General features: G+C 35.4%; 1 protein-coding gene across 3 annotated transcripts in view; it reads right to left on the reverse strand.

Moving 5' to 3' along the window:
- Positions 1 to 13703, reverse strand: part of LOC149777925 (uncharacterized) — a 33573-nt gene that overhangs the window by 1064 nt on the left and 18806 nt on the right. For 2 of the 3 annotated variants that reach the window (XM_089939034.1, XM_089939033.1), the window contains exons 6-11: positions 7398 to 7450; positions 6496 to 6633; positions 3111 to 3194; positions 2663 to 2701; positions 2135 to 2245; positions 1346 to 1438 (exon numbers count right to left, since the gene is read on the reverse strand). In XM_089939034.1, coding sequence (XP_089795160.1) covers positions 1346 to 1438; positions 2135 to 2245; positions 2663 to 2701; positions 3111 to 3194; positions 6496 to 6633; positions 7398 to 7450 — 518 coding nt within the window. The remainder of the gene's footprint in view (positions 1 to 1345; positions 1439 to 2134; positions 2246 to 2662; positions 2702 to 3110; positions 3195 to 6495; positions 6634 to 7397; positions 7451 to 13703) is intronic. The other variant, XM_089939035.1, reaches the window with a different exon arrangement.

The raw sequence follows: 13703 nt of genomic DNA on the forward strand, positions 1-13703 counted from the left end.
GACCTGAAAGTTATCGACAAAAGTTACTTATCGACCAAAACAAATAAATCAATAATTATCTCTAATAGTTGCTTTGGTAAAAGTAACATTAATCAAGATTTGTGGTGGCATATCATAAAATGCTCTCGGGTTTACTTTCAAGCTAACATTATTTTGATACAAACAAATCTGTTCGGTATGATCAATTTTATGCGATTTTCACTTAGTTTACTTAGCTCACTCATTTTATTTTGTGAAAATAAGAAAACGATTACTGCGTCATGGTAATATGTTCAATATATTTTTCATCACGTTTTGTATAAAACAATTTGTTGAAGGCTTATTTTAAGCAAAGTGACTTATGAAGTTTCCTTCTTTTTCTAAAATATCCTCAAACTATAACACCAGAGTGTGGTTAAAATTCTGAAGTAAGAAATAGATAAAATACTGTAAACTGACCACATCCAGGGCAAAGCTCTATTGAAAACTGTCAAGTTCAACTCAAGTGGTCCGATTACAACGTTACCCAAAGCACAAAAAATGGTTGAATCAGAACTCATTTAATTTTGCTTTGGAACAGTTACTATAAATTAATCTTGAAATTAATACAAATTATGACTGGTCATTTACTACTACTATAATAATAATAATAATAATAATAATAATGAGGACTTTGTTTAGCGCCTAATCTTTAGAAGCTCTAAGCGCTTTACAACATTAGACAACACCTATAACATAAAAAAACATATATAATGATATAATTAAAAAAAACCAAACACCATGAAATTAGAAAACATAAAAAAACATGCTGAAAATATTTAAGGCTGGAAACATTATTAGGTCTTTAAGTTTGTTCTTGTATTATTACTAAAGTGAAAAACCTAACATGCTGCGGATTTTATCTATGATGATGTAAACATATATTGAGCTGGTTTAACATTTTGCCTTAGTATTGAGATGTATTTATATAAAGTTCAAACCAGTACTCACCCAAAATTATAGTGCAAACCATAAATTATAGACGATGAGCTTAATTAAATGCAGGGGCATTCAGCATAATCTATATAACCGTTCAGTGGTTTTACATAACTTGGAACTTCATCGTAAAGCATAGCATTTGCCGAGTATACTTTTATGTTACATTTACATTCAGGCAAACATAAAGTGAGGAATATATTCTCTACGTCTTAATCACCTCAGATGAAAACCGTTAGAACATGCGTAAATAGTCCATTCAAATATTAACGTTGTAGTATGTATGTAGCCCATATATTCAAACTGATCCAACAAGAGAAAAAAATGCCAAACAAATTAGTTTAACTACTGGCAGGTCTTACATTAATATCTTCATATGTACAGGTGTTACCTTCTGTTGGCTTTTCTTGAGAAATAGTGGCCTCTGTAGCAGAGCTAGATTGTTCAGACCTTCTTCTTTTTTTCTTCTTCCTCCTCGACATTCCTGTTTCAGAAACATATGAGAATTTTCTATTGTACAGCCCACAACGAAGCACGATTAAATGCAAACGCATTCGTAAAAGACGGCTACATGTTAACATGAAATCACTTTTATTATCAAGAGTTTAATTGAAGTTTCATCCTCCCAGAGTTTTCAGGATACAAGAGTTTAACTTTGTGACTGGAAGCGAGAGTTTCATGCTCCAGTTTTCAGGATACATAGGTCTGGAGTAGAAAACAGCAATAAAAGACCTCGCCAGCACTAAAATCGTGTATAGAAGGTAGAAATAACAAATGGCAAGAGAAACTCACCGTAATTTAAAAAGAAAACCTGGCAAAGAGAAACAGCATAAAATGGCAAAATGTTTAAATATTAACAAGAAAGAACGTACAAGAAGGGAGATGCATGGAGTTATATTGGTCACCAGACCACAAATACAATAAAGTAGAATGTAGAATGAGTTGAAAGCTGGTTTATTATCTCTTTGTACTGACTGACAACTGTCCTTGGACTAGAATTCTTCTTGGATTTACTAGACAACATTTCAAAATTAAACTAACCTTTGTTGTAATGGAATATAATTTGTATGTTTTGCAAGCAAAACGTCTAATGGCTTCACTAGCATATGAGTGTTGTGTTGATTGGATGAGGGGTGGAGGTGGGACTGAGAAATATAGACAGAAAGATGTACAGACAGACCCATTCCCTCTTGTTTCACTCCACAGCTGGTCATTACTGAATCAGATGAACTTTCGGATAATCTTCTATCCTTTTTCTTAATTCGTCGAATTTCTTGCCATTTAGACTCAGCTGAGGAATATAAGACAACATAAATTTCTAAACTGAACTAACTCCTCGGATAAAAGCTATTTCTTTAATTTTAGAATGTTTATAATGCGTTTCAGATTACTTGATAATTGTTCGGTTAAGAAAGATTATGTTGCTATGCCTTAGTGTTGCATTTCAATTTCTGGTAAGACTTCGTTCTTAATTGCAAGTATACGACCAGAAACAATATCAAGATATTGATACATAAAGAATACATTTATAGATCAATAACTATGAAGTTTAGTTTTGTTTCATGAATGATACATATCAATATGTCTGAAAATGAAAAACACTGAGTATCAGTCATTGTAATAGCGATATTTATTTTCCAAATATTATTTATCAACATTATTGTCCATCAAGCCAAAATAAAAAAATAACTTCCATATAATTTTCTACCTTCGTCTTTTGGCAGAGGTGTTTGGCAGCCAGCCTCTCCTGTGTTAACAATATATTAAAAACATCAAATTATGTTAAGCAAAGAAATGCTGACACTTAAAACGACTAACGATGAGCTATCAAGCTAATCAGAGTTTGCTTCAAATTGATTCTTTGTATCTATTAATAAAATTAACACGTGGACACTAATGCTGTGAATTATTGCCTTTCCTTAATATTTTGGGATGTCCTATTTTGTATGGAATTTATCACAATTTAGAAATGACTTTACTTTTCTATATGGACGGTTCATTTGGACTAATCTTCTCCCAGTGTCTGTCCACATGTCTCCCATTTGTGGTGAAAAATAGTTTCTTTACATTCTAATAACAAATTAAATATTCTTCCTTCGAAGATAAATCCACAACCATACCGTGGAACAAATAAATACATAAGACTGGCATCTTACCGCTTTTTGAATCTTCTACTATCACAGGTCTGATTTTGTCGACTGTAGTCGTCGTCAGTAGGGTTGAATTCTTCCAAATAGACGCTGCAGTATGTAAAGACGAAGATAAATAAATATCGTTTTAAATGAACTGATATTTACAGCAGAAAATCAACAACTTAGTCGTTAATTCAACAAAGAAAGAAATTGCATATTACAATGCAAACGGTAACAAAATACTTAACACTGATCCGAAATTGTACAGGAAATACAAACTGTTGAATTCAATACATTAACATCATCGTCTACAGCTTAATGTTTATTGGTTCAGATCAGTGAATGTCTTCGTTGTGGTGCTAAGGAAAGTCAGTTATGCAAAGGCAAGCCGTTACATATTTTAAAGTAATATATTGTATTAAAAAGAATTACTAATTTCCAAATATAGTTTAATTGAATTTCTCAAACATTCTCCTTAAGAAATGATATCAATTAAATAATCATTCAATCCAAATGCTTTCTCATAACATTATATATCTTATGCACCCAGTCTCAAACCAGCTTTCTAACGGACGGACCAGAGTGAAGCACATAAAAGGTACACAAAACAAATTTCCAGAACAGATCTAGGACATCATTTATAAGGGTTACAAATTATTTTTTTTTTAATGTGGTTACTGCTGTGTCTAACCTACATGTATGTCATCCCTAAATTCTTGCAAGGTCACTAGAGCAAGAAAAGTAGGTAACTATGTTCTAATTTTTCCAGTGACTCTTCATGTTTCATGACTGTACATGCATCAGTATCACAGAAACTGAGGTAAATGCAAAGGGAAAATTCGATACCTAAACGAACAAGACAACAAAAGCATCACATTTGGAAAAACAAAAATAAGCTTTGTAGGTGAGGCAAATAAACATGCTTGTATATTATTATACAACTTTAATTATATTTGATACGGAAGGATGGTTTGACAAAATTAGAGACATGTTGGATACGTGTGTGTATGTGAAAGGTGGGTAACCCACTTAATGTGTTCCGGGTATTTATTAGGTTATAGACAGAGTTAGTCAAATTGCATTTATTTTACCAGAATTGCAAAACACTTACTATTTATTAAATATGTTTGCTTGTCTCCAAAATAAATTTCTTATCGAATTTCAATAAAAGTGTTGGTACACAGGGCATATCAGCAGAAATAAAATTTATCTTCACTATCACCCTTGTTACAAATTCTACAATTCAGATCTATTTTAGTACCGATAGTTCTACCCATCCAATACAAAACTGATGAGACAATATATTTAAACATGTAAGATAATTTCGATGGTTATTTTAAACATTAAATAATATATAAAATAAAAATCATCTCTGACTGTAAAATAGAAAAATAATTTCTCTGAAAGATAATTTCATAGTTTGCTAAAATTGGCTTTTTTATCACTGATATGGGCTTTAGTTTAAGATCGATGTTTGATAGTTCAGAATGCTTTGAACGAAACTTAGCCTAAGAAACCGTTGACTTTTGCTTATTGAAATATGCCATGTAGGGAATAGTAGTGAAAATTTAAGTTTGGAAATAGAAATCTTGTATGTCAGTCTTCAAATTCATGATAAATGTTTGGCTCTACTTGTCACAGCAGTCATCTTGGAAATCTTTTTATTACCGAGCTTCTTTGATGAAACGTTATACTGCTATCATATTTCACCGAAACACTTATTAGCTGGTCCTAAATGAAAATGGTTATAATTTGCACATCTAATATGGCTGACATAGTGTCAGTCATGAAAATATTTTTATCGTTATTCCTCCTGAATGAACGGACCGTCATATCAACATGGAGTTTTGACTAAACAATGTTTTGTGATGTCTGTTTGGTCCTAAATGAAAATGGTGCACTTAGACTTCCAATATGGCCACAACTGAGACCATCCTGAAGATGTTTTTATCACCACTTCTTGTAAATGAATTGTCATATCAGCATGGAAGTGTCACTAAAATATTTCTTATTATATAAAGTGGGTCGTCAATGAAAGCGGTGCAAATCTGGCTTTTACCATGGTCAACACAATGACCATCTCGAAGTGTTGTTATTGTTACTTCTAGCCTGCTGATCAAATCGATTTTGTACTTTCATCAAAAGAAATCTTATGATGTCCATCAGTAAATGGTGCCATCTAATATACAGTATGGCTTCCATGGTAGGCATCTTGAAAACATTGCTATCATTACTCCTCCAAAACATAAAACCATATCAACATTGGGTTTTCACAAGAATGCTTATTAAGATGGCACGTCGGTACTATTTATGTCTTGTTGGTCCCAATGAAAATATGATATCTAATACATCCGCCACAGCAAATAATTTGAAAAATCTTGTTATTGCTGAAGCATATCATATATAGTTTCAACTTTCGGCAGTTTAAAGGAAGAAATTGTTTTGTCTTGAATTCCTGGAAATTCGTTTTGGCCAGTACAGCATTAATCTCTTCGAGGGACTCTCGTATCAAATGGATTGCTATACCCATTAATCTCTTCGAGGAGCTCTCGTATCAAATGGATCGCTATACCCATTATTCTCTTTGAGGAACTCTCGTATCAAATGTATTGCTATACCCATTAATCTCTTCGAGGGAATCTCGTATCAAATGGATTGCTATACCCATTAAATTTATTTCTTCGGTGCATTTTTTATTATTGTACAGCTTGGCCTGAACGTTTTAACATAACAGACAACAACAAAAATGTACATGTTGTCTTTTGTAAATTTTTAAAAATCACTTTATGCTTGGTAAGTAAAGTAATTGTATACCAATTTATTCCACTTTATGCTTTATACCCTAAAGTAATTGTATACCAATTTATTCCGCTTTATGCCTTATACCCTAAAGTAACTGTATACCAATTTATTCCACTTTATGCTTTATACCCTAAAGTAATTGTATACCAATTTATTCCACTTTCATTTAACAGTTTAGTCTTACATAGTTAGTCTGGTTAATGGCTAATACTGAGTTGGTATTTAAGTATGACAAAACCAAGACCAGAACCATTTAAGTGTTTTCTCGTAAGTCCATGTGCTGATATTCTTTAATGCACTGAACGGAACATTTTATAAATTCCAACTTGTATTGAATTCCGTTTATGCAATTGATCTCCATCACATCTTAAAAAACCAAAAAGGATCTATTTACCAAGTGCAATGTTTCGCTTTAAGGCTGTGAAATGAACTCGTTTTATATGGAATTCATCTAGGCCTGATAGCCTTCATGTGTCAGTACACCAAATCAAGCTAGCCCTTTCTTCCGACTTAAAGTTCACTGTTCGCGAAGTGTACCTTCCTGACAAAACTCAGCCATGCCATCCCGTTACCGCCCACCCATCCCAATCTCTGTCTCATATTTTACCTGCACCTTGCTCCGTTCGGACTTTTTCAGTTGGAAGTGTGTCATTTTCCACAGCATTTTCTTCTTTTGGACTATCGCTGGCTATATCTTCTTCTGTTGGCATAGGGAAAGATTCTACCAAAGCAATGGCCTCGGAAGCTGACATGCAAGATAAATTAAACACAACGTTGTTATTAGAAACATAAATGACAGCTAAGGCTGAAATGTAGATGCAAACGTTTCCTACAACCTTTGTAGCTTGTTTTTGCAGTTGATACACTTGGATCAACCCGTACATCGTCTTTCTCTGGTTTATTATGTCTCGGCACTCCATGTTACTGAAGATCCGTTCTCAGTTATGTTAAATAACGGCAAATATTTATATATTTTGGTAGATGAAGAATAATTTTAGTCCTCATGTCTGTGCTTTACAATTTTTGGAGACTTATGATAAGATCCATTAAGTATGGGTTACTTTGCCTCTCATGCATAACATTTTCAAAAATTAGAGAACACATAAAACATCGTTTGCTGAAATATATTTCGTGTTTTAATTTTGTTACGTTTAAATATTAATATCTATATTGGATATGAAGGGTCCACTTTTGTAAGCAAATCCCATCCTAGACAGAGTCACTATATGTTATAAATGATTAACACTGGCATCGGTTTTATATGAAATTTATGAGATGTTTCATATCGACGATATGATTTCAGCAAGTGGCATAATGTATTATCTACGAGTTCTTACAGTTTATATTCAATGGAAAAATAATTTACGATTATAATTATTATCACTGTATTTGTAGAACTTTATTTGCGAGGATGAAATGTTTTCTCTCAGAGTGTCATAAGAGTTTAACAGCGTGAAGTTATATCACAAATAAAGTTGAAACTTACATGATGAATACAAGAAAGTTTACCTTGATAAATGAATCTCTTCTTGCAGTACAATGACATGTTATTAGAGATGCTCCTGAAAGGAAACGAAAATGATTCGGGATGAATCAACCTCACTTGATTCTATCAGTAAAAGCGTGAAACAGATGACAACATCCTCCTCTAATCCCATTTAACACAGAACAGGGGTAGTATATGGGGCCACCCTAGCGACAATGGGAATTAGCATTACAGAACCCCTTGGGCCACTCTAGCGACAAGGGAAATTTAACATGGAGAAAAACCCTGGGCCACTCTAGCGACAAGGGGAATTTAACATGGAGAAAACCCCGGGGCCACTTTAGCGACAATGGGAAATTAACACGGGAATAAATCGTGGGTCTGTTGAGCGACAAGGGAAATTGAACATGGTTAATAGAGTTTGGGTCTGTCTAGGGACAAGGGGAATTTAACATGGGAATAAATCGTGGGACTGTCTAGCGTCAAGGGGAATTTAACATATGAAAATTGAACATGGTGGGTCTGTATAGCGTCAAGGGGAATTGAACATGGTGGGATTGTCTAGGGACAATGATGGTAGAGGGTCAAACACAACAGAGACAGAGACATACATACACTAGTACAAGCGTGAGATTTATATATAAAGCATTACCAAGACCTGAAATCTTGCTGGGGTGTTCACAAATTTGCGTAATTGTAATGATCCTATAAATAGCTATAATCAAGGAAATGCTCAACGACAAAATTGATGTGACTAAAAGTAACGCTAAAATGACGAAATTGTCCCAGAATTTAAAGGAAAATAAACATGTCCCCGAAAATTAGGTTACAATGGATAAAATTAGTAACTACTTACATTATCAACTTGTGTGACGATCGTGGATAAACACCAATGTATCTATTTATAGCTATAATCAGCTAAAATTCCTATGAAATCCCACTATCTATTTATACTACAACTTGTGGGTTATTCCTTTGGAAAACCCCACTATCTTTTTATAGCCTCAGCTTGAGTGACGTTCCTGTTTATGAACTCTAGTACATATGTATAGCTACAACCTGTGGAAATCCCCAAGTCCATATTTATAGTCTCGAAAGTTCCAGCGTCAGTGACGTCACTGTACTGAACACTAGGGGATAAATGTCAACAGTGTTGCAAGTGGCTGACCTGAATACACGCTACTGCAGGTAGGTAGGTAGAGTGTATATGATAGGGATAAAGTGAGTTTTATAGGGACAAACAGAGACCAATACACACACACACACACACACACACACACACACACACGAACACACACACACACACAACGTACGCGCGCAGACATACGCACACACACATAGACACACAAACACACACACACACAGAGGGAAGAGGAAAAAACAAACCCCAAATATACTATCAACACAGAAGGGAGATAATACAAACCCCAAATAAACTATCCACACAAACGTACGCGAACGCATACAAACCCCAAATATACTATCCACACAAACGTACGCAAACGCATACAAACCCCAAAATATACTATCTATACAAACGTACGCGAACGCATACAAACCCCAAATATACTATCCATACAAACGTATGCGAACGCATACAAACCCCAAATATACAATCCACACAAACGTACGCGAACGCATATAAAACCCAAATATACTATCCACACAAACGTACGCGAACGCATACAAACCCCAAATATACTATCCATATAAACGTACGCGAACGCAATACAGACCCCAAAATATACCATCCATACAAACGTACGCTAACGCATACAACCCCAAATATGCTATCCACACAAACGTACGCAAACGCATACAAACCCCAAATATACTATCCACACAAACGTACGCGAACGCAATACAAACCCCAAATATACTATCAACACAGAAGGGAGATAATACAAACCCCAAATATACTATCCACACAAACGTACGCAAACGCATAAAAACCCCAAATATACTATCCATACAAACGTGCGCGAACGCATACAAACCCCAAATATACTTTCCAGACAAACGTACGCGAACGCATACAAACCCCAAATATACTATCCACACAACGTCGCTAACACGTACAAACCCGAAATATACTATCCACACAAACGTACACAAACGCATACAAACCCCAAATATACTATCCATACAAACGTACGCGAACGCATACAAACCCCAAATATACTTTCCATACAAACGTACCCGAACGCATACAAACCCCAAATATACTTTCCATACAAACGTACCCGAACGCATACAATTCCCCAATATACTATCCACACAACGTCGCTAACGCATATAAACCCCAAATATACTATTCACACTCTGGAGGAAGAAGAAAAAAACAACCAAATATACGATCTACACAACGTACGCCAACTCACACACACACCACAGAGGGAAGAAGAAAACCATTATACACTATCCACACGGAGTGAAGAAATAACCCTTTATATATACTATCAACAGAGAGTGAAGAAAATAACCCATTATATTCCATCAACACAGAGTGAAAAAGAACAAGTTTTTTGAAAGCACCTAAGCCCTCACCTGCAATGACCAACTCTGCCAAACACCTACACCCCACCCCCACTCCCAACACTACAAAATCCATTTAACCCGTTATTTTATGGCATCAGTGTGTGATTTAGGAAACATCAAGACACAAAATAATCGATGAATAGACTGACTGTTGTTTACCGACTTGCATGCCTAAAGAGCGTGCGTGAAGGAAAACATCCTTCCATTTCAATTCTAACTAAAACATGATCCAGAGGGATAGAGAGAGGTGAAAGAGCACAATTTCATAAAGTGTGAGTAAAAACAAAACACGCCATCCTTATTATACAATGTTAAGACCAAGAGACACTTACGTTTTCTTTCTGGTCTATTCTCTTTTAGAAGGTAGTATGAAATTTCACATCAGGGCCAACGCATCGGCTCACATTGTCAATTTTTCCATTTCCATGTCTTTACTGGCACAAGTTCTTCATCATCTTCAATTTCTTCTTCTTCTGAATCCCTCTTCTCTGTTTCGTCTTGTTTCTGTTTCTTCTCTTTTCTCGTAGGGCACTCTGAATTCCAGTGTCCTTTCTCCTGACAACGATATTAGGTATCTTGACTTTGTCTCTCTTTCTTAGACGAAGCAGGTATTCTAGAGACAAATACCCATTTACCTTTGCAGATATAGCAAACTTCATTAGCACTTACACACTTTCGTATGACTCTCATCAAATCAACGACCAAAAGAGTAAGTTTTGTTGCCACTTTCGCATGTGAATTATGCTTTCGTATGACTTTTAGCAAATATTTGACCAGCAGGTCGATCTGTGCTGACTCTTCCATCTTCTTGATCGTTTGAGAGTGGAATGAATACTCTGACGCTAAGACACTCTCCTTATATACAGGGACCTACTGCGTATGAAACCTAGACAAATGTAATTTTGCAATAAGATGAAACGATTTCATTGAGGAAGTAAAAGGCAATGATGTACCGTATCGCCTCACACAAAACCTGAAGTGTTAGTTCAAATCCGTGTCAGCGATTTCGAAGACGACATAACTGAGCTTTAATCAATGCTCTCCATTTATGCCACAAAACCACGAGTCCTGATTCACGCCAAAAGAAATTTCGTTCGGTCCATAAAAAATAGTATCACATCTGAGAAACGCAAAAACGAACTTCCAGAAAACTGAGAACGACGGCTTACACCTACAACGTAAATGTATGAGTTCAAGTAGTGCGTAAAACTTAGTCAAATTAAATTTTTATAGTCAAGACGAAACGATCTCTTTTCGAACAAGAAAGCAGACACCAAGCGACAATGGCGATCCGTGTCACACAACACTTTTCAAAATGTATATTATCCGAGGTTTGTTCTAGCGATCTGCACGGTTAAATTAAATGTTGATGTATTTTGCAATAAGACGGACACAATTTCCATGGGATCGCCCATGGTACGATTGTTCGTGCATTAGTTTAATTTTTAAAAATATTTTTTTATATAAATCGCCTATAGGATAGACCCAGTAAAGCGTGGCCATTCTCGTCACTGTCTGAATAGCTACTCAAGTCAATTCGAAGCGAACGCGGTAAGAAAATAAGTATAGCCAATGAAATGGCTTACAACGGGTGATGCATTGTTTTGTTCTAGGACTGTGTGGCATAATAATCCCTATGTTCTTGCGTTGTTACCATTACAGTGCAGACAGACTGAAATGTGAGCTTACAAGCCCTTTTTGTGTGTGTTGTACCATTTCTTCTTATCACATCAAAATACTGAGCGTCACAGTATTGGTTCGCGTTTTCAAGCTGACCATTTTTTTATATCTCACTTAAACATTTTAACATAAACACTCACACTCACATCGGTAGAGTCAGAACAGACGTGTTACAGTATTGAGGGGCATGGTATCTTTTCTTTTTTTTCAAACTAATAAATTTGGCGTTTGTATGAAGTAAAGAACCGAAAGTACAGTGAAACTCAAGGATGATGACCCAATATGTTTGTCTATTGATGCGTTATTTACTTAAGAAGAAATATGACCTCTAAAACACAAAGAGATACGGCAAGCATGATTAGATTAAACACAACGATGTTTTCTTTCACGCCCGTGTAATTTAGAGTTTCAATCGTCTTTGAAGACAAACTTGGTCTCCTTTTGTAGGTCTTGAAATAATAAAAAAACTGAAAAATCTTAAGCACTTTGCTATAGATAATTTCATCAACAGACTAAACAACATAAATACCGTTACAACAATAGAAAGCCTTAAATCTTCTATCAAAAAGAAATGCATCAAAAAAATTAAAGATTAACGATAACTAACCAATGAAACCGAATTTAACAAAGGCAATGACATGTGAAGAAATGCCTCTCACTTTGGAAAGGTAGGCGAATGTACTCTATCATGCACCATCAACTTGAAAAAAATTATAAACAGAGAGAAAGCTGAATTGAAAATTCAGTTGTTTTTTTCTTCAAAATTGTTTCGTTTCTTTTTTCTTTTTTTTGGAACAAATCTAAACACTAATATAGAGTGGAAAAGGGAAAATGCACATACAAGCTTTGATATTTCTGAAAAAATGAGGGGATATTCCTAACGTTCATAACCACCTATATATGCTTGGACTTGTCTGTGACTTATCCACAAAACAAGATGTGCTTATTTCTGGTCAAGCTGCAAGTGTGTGCGTGTTTTTGAAAATGATAAAAATTGGATATACAATTTTCTCGTGACACTTATAAAGTGAAGAGTCTGTGCAAGTGTCAAAATCCAAAGTCATATAAGTTTTGTATTTTGTACGGCTTGTAAAGATTTCCACTTTAGAAAATGTGAAGTATCACAAGTTATTATCACAAACAGAAGTGGAACATAGGGGCTTGCAAGAAAGAAAATAACCCAGACAGTTGGTGTCATCAAGAGTACTAGAGACGGTACCCGAACTTGCTTGCTTGCTTACTTGAATTAAAGTGATTTTCGCTCTAATGGAGCATGTATCACTGGTTTAATAACGCACCGCGTGATTTTTAATTACTCCTGGGGAAGGAAAGAGAGCCTCATCCCCCAGGCTTTTATGTACTCACAGACTATTTTTAAATTTAGCCACTCAGGTGTAGGACTAACTAGTCCTTAACAACCTGACCGAAAGGCTTTAAACATGAGTGGGAATTGTCTCACCACTCACTCATTTTTCTGTCCGAGCGTGGTAAAGGAGGAAAAAGGTGCTCAGCAAGACAGCCATGGATGTTAAGTACTCACCAAAACGCTAGCCCGTACTTATTTCAAATCAAGTCCCGTTTTTGCTAATGGACAATAAAAAGTACCAATAATGTGTTAACCACCTGTGCAATTAGTTCAAATCTAACGAGTCTGTTAAATGTCCTACTTCCTAACATATCTGTCTAATATTAGTACTTAGTGTACATAAAAATAGCCATACTGATCTTATTTAAATTATTATGTCTAAGCGACATATACCAGTTTGGTCACTGTTAGGTTTAAAAAGTTAAGTTTGTTGCGGTGTTCCAATGGGCCAAGTTTGTTTCGAAAATAGTTTAGTCAAGGAGGGATACCAAGCCAAATATGGTTCCCTATTTAATAAAAAGCAATCTTTTGGAGCCCGAAAAAGTGTCTGTTTTTTCTGTTAGAAGGTAACACGTCTCTCTTTTGCTTTCACGTTCTTTCCCGCACTCCTAGTCTCATGATTCTTGATATCAGGAAATGCGTAGCCATGATGGGCGGTAATGTAAGCAGCGGCTTCTACCAGTTGACTGAGGGGGTATCCAGTGTAGGCTTGTCTGTAGAATTGGGGAAGAACTCTGACCCCTAA

This window comes from Sinohyriopsis cumingii, chromosome 17, assembly GCF_028554795.1.
Source record: "Sinohyriopsis cumingii isolate HCF-2022 chromosome 17, ASM2855479v2, whole genome shotgun sequence".
In the NCBI taxonomy this organism is placed as follows: Eukaryota; Metazoa; Mollusca; class Bivalvia; order Unionida; family Unionidae; genus Sinohyriopsis; species Sinohyriopsis cumingii.